Source organism: Dendroctonus ponderosae, unplaced genomic scaffold (genome assembly GCF_020466585.1).
Source record: "Dendroctonus ponderosae isolate FM_Combo_2020 unplaced genomic scaffold, Dpon_F_20191213v2 Dpon_F_20191213_3, whole genome shotgun sequence".
Classification (NCBI taxonomy): Eukaryota; Metazoa; Arthropoda; class Insecta; order Coleoptera; family Curculionidae; genus Dendroctonus; species Dendroctonus ponderosae.
The window spans coordinates 10,878,864-10,888,034 of record NW_026018508.1 but is presented as its reverse complement, the minus strand read 5'-3'; the positions used below and the strand labels follow the sequence as shown (position 1 = coordinate 10,888,034).

General features: G+C 38.1%; 2 protein-coding genes across 3 annotated transcripts; both read right to left on the bottom strand.

Moving 5' to 3' along the window:
* Positions 1–947: 947 nt before the first annotated feature.
* LOC109546668 lies at positions 948–4,584 on the bottom strand. Its single transcript, XM_019917717.2, has 7 exons — positions 4,454–4,584; positions 4,275–4,398; positions 4,130–4,210; positions 3,927–4,074; positions 3,723–3,872; positions 2,375–3,675; positions 948–2,317 (listed from the first exon to the last, which is right to left on the bottom strand). The coding sequence occupies exons 1-7, from the start codon at positions 4,582–4,584 to the stop codon at positions 1,076–1,078; spliced, it is 3,177 nt and encodes a 1,058-aa protein (XP_019773276.2). The 3' UTR covers positions 948–1,075.
* LOC109546763 lies at positions 4,580–8,064 on the bottom strand. 2 transcript variants are annotated; one of them, XM_019917869.2, is made up of 6 exons: positions 7,856–8,064; positions 7,360–7,524; positions 6,364–6,486; positions 5,097–5,202; positions 4,885–5,034; positions 4,580–4,805 (listed from the first exon to the last, which is right to left on the bottom strand). In XM_019917869.2, the coding sequence occupies exons 1-6, from the start codon at positions 7,969–7,971 to the stop codon at positions 4,644–4,646; spliced, it is 822 nt and encodes a 273-aa protein (XP_019773428.2). In that variant the 5' UTR covers positions 7,972–8,064; the 3' UTR covers positions 4,580–4,643. The 2 variants fall into 2 exon arrangements, with proteins under 2 accessions (XP_019773428.2, XP_019773429.2); XM_019917870.2 differs by having other exon boundaries at positions 7,360–7,518; positions 7,856–8,063.
* Positions 8,065–9,171: the final 1,107 nt, after the last annotated feature.

Sequence of the window (9,171 nt, the reverse complement as noted above, 5' to 3'; positions counted from 1 at the left end):
TTCGAAGTTTCTCAAGAACCATTCGAGCCACAGAATTCGTTTTGGCATCGTTGAATAGAGAATTGAAAACTCGATTCAGTCGTAACAATGTGAGTGAGAAAATTCGAGTAGTTTTGACCCAGAAAACAAAATTTGAATGTCACACACTTAGGTGCAAGATATTTGCCAAAATTCCATGTTTTCCGTCCCGTTTTTGCTCATATCTCGGAGGCAAAATGAGCAAGAACGCTTATTTGTACATCATTCTAGAGAGAAATAAATGGCCTTTTTAGAAAGTGAACCATGAATGGGAAAATATTGGCAGTTTTCTCAAAAAATGCTTGAATTCAAGAAGTTTTAGATTCGCGTGGTTTTTGTTTGAGTTGCAAAATCCACTTGAACATGACGCTGCTTTTTTCGATGTTTCTCAAGAACCATTTGAGCTAGATAATTCGTTTTGGCACCGTTGGATAGAGAATTTTATGGGGGGTTTATGACCCGCATGACCCCCCCTTGGAGCCGCCCTTGATTCTACCCCCAAATCTACGTCGTTGGTATCTGCAAAAAGTTACCTCAAGTCGAATAAAACGCTCTAAGTATGGCTAAAACATATGGAAGAGCTCAGTTCTCTATCCTAAATGGTTCGGAAAAAAATGAAGATAAAGCGAAAAAAGTGATGAAGAATTTGTCACTAAAATCATCCTATATTAAAAACGTATGAAAATTAAAAATCCAGTATTCATTAAATCCAAAATCAATTGAACCAATAAGCAAAGCACTTCAGCAACTCAAATTGCTCAAATTTTACTTTTTTTCACACTTTCACTCGTTGAAACTCTCGAAAGGCGAACACCGAAAACGGCCACTCGGTAAATAAAATTAAAGTGAGCTCTGAAATTTAAAAAATCCATTCCATCATGCGGCATTGCACTACATACGGAAGATGAGGAATAAATCAGACACTAATGAAAGTTAAAAACTTCCATGCATGCAACACAGTATAATATAAAAGTATAAAACTACAGAAATTATAAACTACGCATAAATGAACAGTCATTATCATCCAAAAATGATTATTCATCAACCAAACTTAGAATCAGTTCTTCGACTTTGAAAGGCTGTTGAGCCAGGACAAGGTTTTTCCAATCAAATTCATCTCCTTTTGGATAACATCGTTACTTCGACCTCCGAAGAACTTCTTCGACTCATCAGCAAACAGTTTTCCATTACTATCCTCATACTTTTCTATTTCATTGTTCAAAGTTTTCAGCTCGTTTTCCAGTGCCTTAATTTTGGAATTTTGGATCACATCGGGCATTTGCAGTAAATTGTCGTTTATATCAGAGAACCGGTTTTGAAGCTTTGGAATGTCTGGTAAGGAAGATTTCAAGTTCTCTTTAATTCTATCAGCTATAGCTAACGGATTTTGAGTGGGAAATAGTTTGGCTAATTTCCGCGTGTCTTCTGAAAGGTGATTTTTCAGCTTGTTCAGCCTATTTTGCTGTTCAATACTTTGCTTCATAGCTTTAGCCTGGTTTTCAATTCCCTTCAAACCCAGTTGAGGGGACAAATACGGCGATTGTGCTTGTCGCAAGAGCTTCTTCAAAGTTTTCTCCTTTTCCAGCTTTTGGATATATTCTTCAGCTGCCAGCAATGGATTTTGAGTTGGGAGGCTTAAACTCGTCATCTCTTGGGTCTTCTGAAGCTGCTTCACACTTTGATCACTCAAGTCTTTGAAAGCTTGTAGCTGAGTTTCCAGAGCTTTTGCTGACAAGGCTGGATCGATCCCATGTGTAGCACTTAAAGTATTCAAAACTTCTTTATTTAGAACGTCAGCATTTTCTTTCATATGCTGTAGAGAATCACCAAATTCTCTTCGCAACTGGTTATCAAGCTTGGATAGGTCGGAAGCAATCTCTTGTAGTGTGGGCATCTTGGGCAATAAAGCACCGGCTTGATGGTTACTGAGCTCTTTTGCGCCTTCCAAACGATTTTTGCCTGCTGCGTCCGAAGATCTTTTGAAAACCGCTGGCTTTGTGTGGATATTTTCCAAATCCACTGCTTCAACATCTTTGAGCTGGCTTTCGAGCTCAGCTTCCTTTCTCAGAATTGTTCCTAGTGCTTCTTCAACTTCAGCGTGGTTTTTTGGACATGATGAGTTCTGGCATGAGCACAACTTCTCCATATCGACTGAAAGTACCAATGAGTCGTTTCCACTGAGTTCAATTTTCATTGGTAATTTTACGCCGTTTCCGCTAAAGTAGATGTCTTCAGGATTTGAGGAATATTGAATGATTTTTCCCAGGTTTCCTTGCCAGTCGTTTTCTTTCCCTTCATTCTGCAACAACAAATCACACTACTGGGCAAAAGATTCAATTTAATTAGGTTTACTTACATCAAAGCTGGCTCTACTTTCCATTGGGGTTAGGGGTGGCATTTCACCTACTCTTATCTGTTCTTCTTCGGTGTTGCTGATGCTTTCTTCATCTGCGGGGTTAGGATCTTCATCGGGCAAAGTAGGGGCATTTGCGGATGCCTCATCTAATACTTCTGCATTTTTTTCCCTACTACCTTCTGACACATTTTCTAACGGCTTCTTCAGAGCAACCATGTAATTTTTCAGCTTGTCTTTAAGCGCCAGCCTTCTAGGCTCGGCAATTGTTGTTTGGTACAGCTTCATTAGTTTTTGAGCTTTCTCTGTCGCGGACTCATCGCTTGATCCAGATCGAGCTTCGAGGCTTGGGGTCGAAGACCCCAAGGGCTTCATTGGACTTTTCGCCCTCAATTGCTCAATATATTTGGTGAGCGGATTTCTACTAGCGGAAGGTAGGGTTGGGTAAAATTTACTGTCATTCCCGTTTGCGGTCGCAGATAACCCAGAAGGCTCAGTTGAAGCCTCACCTGCTTGTACCTCAGTTGTAACTGTTCCATCTTCTTCAGTGTTAACGTCCTGGTCGGTTTGTTCAGACAAATTAAACGGCGTAGCACCAAAATATTCTTTAGCAGCTTCCTCCTTCATGCCTACCACTGGGTCAAATGTTGTACTGTCTTCAGGGGCTTCAGACTTATGCGGTCTGAGCATGCTTCGAAGGTACATTTCCAGTCTTCTCCTCAATATCTTCTTTTGGGCTTCAATATCACGACTAGCAGTTAGAAGACCTGAACCTGGAGGGTCTTCATTCAGGTCTTCAGTAGCTCCCGGTGTAAAGGAGCGATCTTTTTCGAATTTTTCTGGAGAGTACATCTTCTGTCTTCGCTCCTTCAGATCATCCAAATACTTTTCCACCTTTGTTTTATATTGCTTGGTTGCAGGTGTGTGTTCAATTCCTGTCTCGGGTTCAGCATCGCCAACAACTGCTTCCTCTTCCACAGGTGGGTTAGAGTTACTCTCAAGTCCAGTTTCGCTGATTTTGTCATCTTCTTCAAACATAGTGCGTGTTTTCAGCAGGTTGCTGACTGCAACATTTTCGTCGCTCAAAGTCTGTGTTGCGGGAAGTTCTTCTTGGGGCTGGTTTAAGGAATCCTGCTCTGATGGCAAAATACTAAAACGCGAAAGTCCTGCCAGGTGCTTTTCTGAGGCGCGCTTGGTTTCCTCTTGAATATTTTTTACCATTGCCTTTACGTCTTCAATTGCTTTGCTGATTCCTGACATCACTTCAGTTGCACCTTCCACGTTCTGCTTGGCAGCGTGTTGATCTATAATATTTGTTTAAATACATTTTGCAACTTAGAACCATTCTTACCTTCTGCAGTGGGAATGTTCCTGAGACTTAGTGAAGCCATTGGATTGGCTGGGGATGGTGTGGAGGTGAAGATATTTTCGGGGTTGCTGCTGGGAGGTTGGATTGATGTAGCTGGCATATCTTCTCCATCGCCCTTCTTCGGATTAAAAGCTGTGGAACGCTCGGGGTTAGTTTGCTGATAAGTTTTCGCATATTTTGATTTACGTCTTAGTCGTTGGAAGAGATTCGTTTTGGAAAGCTTCATGTCTTTCAGCTTGGTCAAAAGTGATGGCCTGCTGACCGGGGTTGTTGTTTGAGCCACTCCATCCTCATCAGAGTCTTCCGAAATCAGCTCTGCTGGCTGGACAATAAGCTGAGGCATTTTTTTGGTAAAATTATGTTTTGGTTTCTTGTGCGCGTTTACTTACATCTTCATTAGTAGCCCCTACAATGCTTTCTTCGCTTTTTGTTTTATCGGCGTTTTTGTTCACGGTGGTTTCGCCGATTTGCTGCAAACAAAATTTGCAAAAAATTCAGAAAATTTGGTGCTTTGTGAAGCCTATGGGTATTTACGTGATCATTATCATGGCTGCTTCGAGCAAATGGAGGTGGTCCTTCGATTAAATCCGGATTTTCTTTTACATTCGGTTCTAAGCTGCGCAGTTTGGAAAACGTATGCACATCCTCACCGCTATCACTTTAACAGAAGAAAAAATGTGCCGTGGCTCCACATGAGCGTCTTATTTACTTACTAATCGTTAAATCTTGGTTTCAGCACTGCCGAACTCGGTTTTTTCTTCTCAAGATGATAGCGCTGAAAGATCAAGCAGTTTAGGCGATTGTCTCGAAAAGGAAATTTGGAATAGAAGAGACACGACTTCATAGTAAAATGCATTTATTAAATACAGTTAAAACTAACAAGTTTTTGTAAGTTTGGGAATTTTAAGCTCGATTCAATTTACTTGCCATATCTTCAGTTTGCAAGTCATCAGGTTTAGCGGCTTGCTTTTCAGTTGGCTCTTTAACCTCCTCAAATGATTCATGGCTTTCTAGTTGCTGTACTTCTGGAGGCACGTTCGAGGTCGTAGTTGCATAAATGAAAACCTAGATAGGGAAAAGGAAAAATTAGATTCTGCTGAATGTTCGAAAACATCTGAGGCTTTGAGTTAAAATTTATACATACACTTTCAACATCTTCGGGGTTTTTTATTCCAATTATTCGAGAAATTATGTTCTTAAGTTCATGCTTGTAGATACCGACTCGGTGCACTAACGTGGACCGACCTCTTGGTTTCGTTTCTGCAGAGCTCATCCTGCTTGATTCTGGGAAATGCTAAAAACGATTTCCCTATTCAAATATGTCTTTTAATGGTCTTTGGCTCAAATTTGCCTTACCTGTATATCTTCCAATACAAGAGAGTCGCTGACAAAAGCGGGCAGGAAGCCACAATACTTTCTACATTTTTCGCAATGTTTTAGGAGAATGCAGCTTGGGTCTCGGCTGGAAATTCAAGCAACGCGTTTCAGGAATTGAAAAAAATGTCTGCTAAACTGATTTGATTGACTTTTGTAATCAACCAGCTGTAGAAACATTTGGAAGCGGACAATATGGAAAAATGCATTCCGCTCTGCATGTTTAAAGAGTTTAAACACACATTTTCGTTCAAGGCGTGTTTATTTTTGATATGCAAATATTTTTGTTTCCTTCGCCTGCTGCACTATTGAAGCTAGTTTTGATTAATTATTTTTTAGCGGAGTTTTTTGTATTTTTTTAATGCGCAATAGATGTACGTACATGCTTCAATACGTGTAGGTGTGTGTGGTTAGCTAATATGGGTTTGTTTATTCAAAATATTGTATTTTATAAGGTGATTTAATAGTTTCTTTCTGTGGAAAACCTTAATTAGTTATTTTAATCACCACTTACATGTCAATGCTTTTGAGCCACATATTTTTATTTTGCTATTAAATTAACTGTTTGATGTCATTTATCGCACTTTATTATACATATACGGTCGAAAGTAAACTTCTCACTGACCCAATTTTCACGCTGTTTAGCTTCTGAAGTTCCCGATTTTTCTTTTGTTTAAAAAAGTGAAATGGTTCGACTAAAACCATAAGTAGATTTTCCCAGCCAAGGCCACCTACATTTGAGTAAACTTTCCAAAAACATAAAAAAAATAACATCTCTAAAGGTCGCTCTTTTGGATCATCGTGTACTAAATTAGAATATTTTTTTTGATTGGCTATAATCTATTTTATGAACATGTGAAATGAATAGCAAGTGGCTCGCAAAACTAACACGTTGTGCATATGCTAGGCGCTTCTGTTAATTAGAATCCTCGTCGGCAGGTAAATTAACTGACTTTATCAAGTAAACAGGAAAGTACATCAGAAGGTGCCGAGGAAATTGTAATTTTGCCGAATACGCATAAATTTACTCCTATTAGATGCCAGATTCTCCTCAACAGCCACCCGAATGTGAAGTTTAATTATCTTTAGTTTGCCTCCGTATCGACTAAATAAAGGGAAACTGTTCGGTTAGTTTACAGTTTAAACTAGCAGCATCAAATAAATGTATTTGATTTCTACGGTTGAAATGTTATTGATAATTTTAGTAGCTTTAAGTAGCTCTCAAGTGGAAAGAGTTCGAATTACTTACGTGCAGCTTTTACATTTCTCCTCATTCAACTCATCCATTTGCCTTTTTACCAAGGCAAGAGCATGGGGAGCATTTGGTGTTGATCCAGGAAGGGCCTTTCCAACCAAACCGGTAAAACCATCCCTAAAAAATTGAAGACAATTTCCAGCTTCTATTTTCCTCTATAGTTAGCGAGTAACGCAAACAGTGATATTTTGTATGTTCACTTTATGAAAAAGTGTCTGTGTGCATTTAGGATGTTTCATTTAAAAGCTTCCCGTTCTCTTTGAATAAGTCAAATAGCAAGTAGCGAACATTTTCCGTCGTTTAAATCGAGCCTCTAAGACGAAGGGAGAATTAAGGCTGCCAAAATGAACATTAATAACCAAGTTTCATTGTGTTAAGCTCCTGTGTAGCATATATTACAACTGGATCTCACTGCACAGCTTCCATGCTTTAAGCTTCGGCTTTATGCTAGTTTATATTAGACTTTTCCCGGTCCACAACGCCAAATTTATGTGTCGTTATGTATGGTTTTTATTGTGCGAACTTTGCAATTAGCTGGGTTATAAGGAGGAATGGCAAACGCGGTGGAGAGTGTTAGTCGGGCGAAATCTCGACAAAAATGAACAAATGGCTTTTGCAGATTTTTTACAGGGAATTCGAAATTGGAAATCTTCAGTTTCAAAAATTAATTCAAATCAAAATAAGACCCTTTCAGAGGTTGATAAAACGACTATTTTTGCAAAGATGAAGTTTACAGTCGGTTTTTTTTCTTTCCGTACTTTTGGAGCCAAAGTTTGTATTTAGTGTGGATTATTTAAGTAAGTACATTTCAGGATAAAAAAAACTGTTTGGCTTGGAACAAACATTTTTCATGTGTCCAAATTATCGTTCCCTTCTACAGTCTCCATTAGAATTATACGCTCGTTCTTAATTTTCTCTTTTACGAGCCCCTTACTAACATTTTCTCAACGCCTTTGTTAATAACTGTAATAAAACAATTACGTGACTTACTTAGGGCATCGTTTAGTCTTCGAATTTACTGGGGTGTCTGTTTCATCGGTCAGTCTTCCTTCCTCAATGTCCGCAAGGGAAACCATCCCTGCCTGGGGCGAGTTCGTGATTTCCGGCTTAATTCCCTTTTCTCCTGTGTCTCGGCGTTTTCTGCATTTCCTGAAACTGTCATTTTAAACGAATCCGAATAAGGGAAATTCTAAGGAAAAAACGAATCGAATCAATATGTTCGATGTCGGATCAGAGGATTAGAGCTGAGAGCTCAATTTTCCTGCAAAACTCATTTACAATAGAAACTGTGAAATATTCAAATAGGGAAATTTTTGTATTTATAGGCGCTCACATCAAACCGTGGCTCGGGTTGGAAGATTCGGAGAAAATTTGCATGGATATTGGCTTTGCCTAGCATTCATTCTCAATAGCCCGTGTTGGGGGAGGAAGTTAAAAAACCTAGACTTTTCCAACTGTGTCCGGTGCATCGTTTCAAATCACTTACGTGTCAACATTTTGGCTCTCCAACTGATCTGACCACTCGTTAAACAAGCCCAACATGCCACATTGGCAACTGGAGATGAAGAAAACAAGTAAAACTACAATTAAACTGGCGTTCATGATGGGAATTAAGGAACTAATGCGAATTTTAAAACGATTTAAACTAAACTGAAGGTACGCTGATCAACGGCAATCGATAAATCGATTTGGTGCATCAGCAAATTTTGTACCAAATTGGGGACAGTGGATGTTTTGAATTTATGCAAGTTTTTCAAAATTATTAAGGTCACGGGTCAGTGGATTACTAATAGATTTTACATAAGCGGTTTTTCAATAAATCGCTAGCCATTGTTGAATATTTTTATTATTGGCGCCCTAAAAAAAACGAGTTTTAAAGACACCAGAATGTTGTTACAATAAATCCGCTGAACATTTTCGATCTTTCGGGCAAGCCTTTAGTTAGTAAAAATATACATATACAGTATAGTCACCATGCATTTTCACCGTTTTCCCAACTCTCATGTTTCAATATTTCTCCCTTGTTCCAATTGAATTTTTTCACTGCGAACTTCAATTAGGCTTCAAGAGTTTAAGCTCATTGGGTGGAAGCGATTCGAACTTTGTAACTCCAAAACTAACACAGCTTAATCGTTTTCTTCGATTTTTATCAATAATTTCACACATTTTCACATTTTTTAGAAGCCCTAGAAAGACTTTGAATCTGGTTTCCGCAAGAACACGTTTGAAGCAAAATTTTCAACTACAATATCAACTGGGGTCTTAAATTGATCACCGACAGTTCCACTCTTTAAATCTTAACTTTTCATGACATAAAATTCTCAGTTTTTCTACTATTTTTTAATTGACATTTTTAATTACAACACAGTACAAAACAACTTCAAAAAGAAGCATTGTTCACTATATGAATGATAGAAACGAAAAAAATTGACCTACTTAAAAGTTGAAGTAAAAATAATATTCAGAAGACAGAAATCAATAGTTTATTAAACAGATTTGTTTAATGATTTGTGTTACATAACTTTAATAATTGATAAATTATTAAAAATGTTACATCAATTCTTGAAGTTTACACAATGTATTTCAGAGCGCACAATCTAAATGCTCTATTTTCAGTTTTTATTTGTTATGTGTCTTTTAGAATCCCAGCCATCCAATGTTGTTTCATAAATAAATTGTTAACTTTTTTCTGGATTCATTCGAAGTCAATTTTCTTTCGCTTGGACATTAATACTGATCAAATTTTTAGAAATATTTTGCTGCTTTTTTCATTCATGTAGTGAAAAATGTAGTAGTTTTGAA

Bases quoted from the DNA above. Each gene is read 5' to 3' on its own strand.
- LOC109546668 (XM_019917717.2), bottom strand. From the start codon at position 4,584: ATGAAGTCGTGTCTCTTCTATTCCAAATTTCCTTTTCGAGACAATCGC. The intron at 3,873-3,926 runs GTAAATCAAAAT...AGCGTTCCACAG, and splicing joins TCTCTTCCAACGACTAAGAC to CTTTTAATCCGAAGAAGGGC. The intron at 2,318-2,374 runs GTAAGTAAACCT...TTGTTGTTGCAG, and splicing joins AAAGTAGAGCCAGCTTTGAT to AATGAAGGGAAAGAAAACGA.
- LOC109546763 (XM_019917869.2), bottom strand. From the start codon at position 7,971: ATGAACGCCAGTTTAATTGTAGTTTTACTTGTTTTCTTCATCTCCAGT. The intron at 6,487-7,359 runs GTAAGTCACGTA...TCAATTTTTTAG, and splicing joins AAGACTAAACGATGCCCTAA to GGATGGTTTTACCGGTTTGG. The intron at 5,203-6,363 runs GTAAGTAATTCG...TTGAATTTCCAG, and splicing joins GAGAAATGTAAAAGCTGCAC to CCGAGACCCAAGCTGCATTC.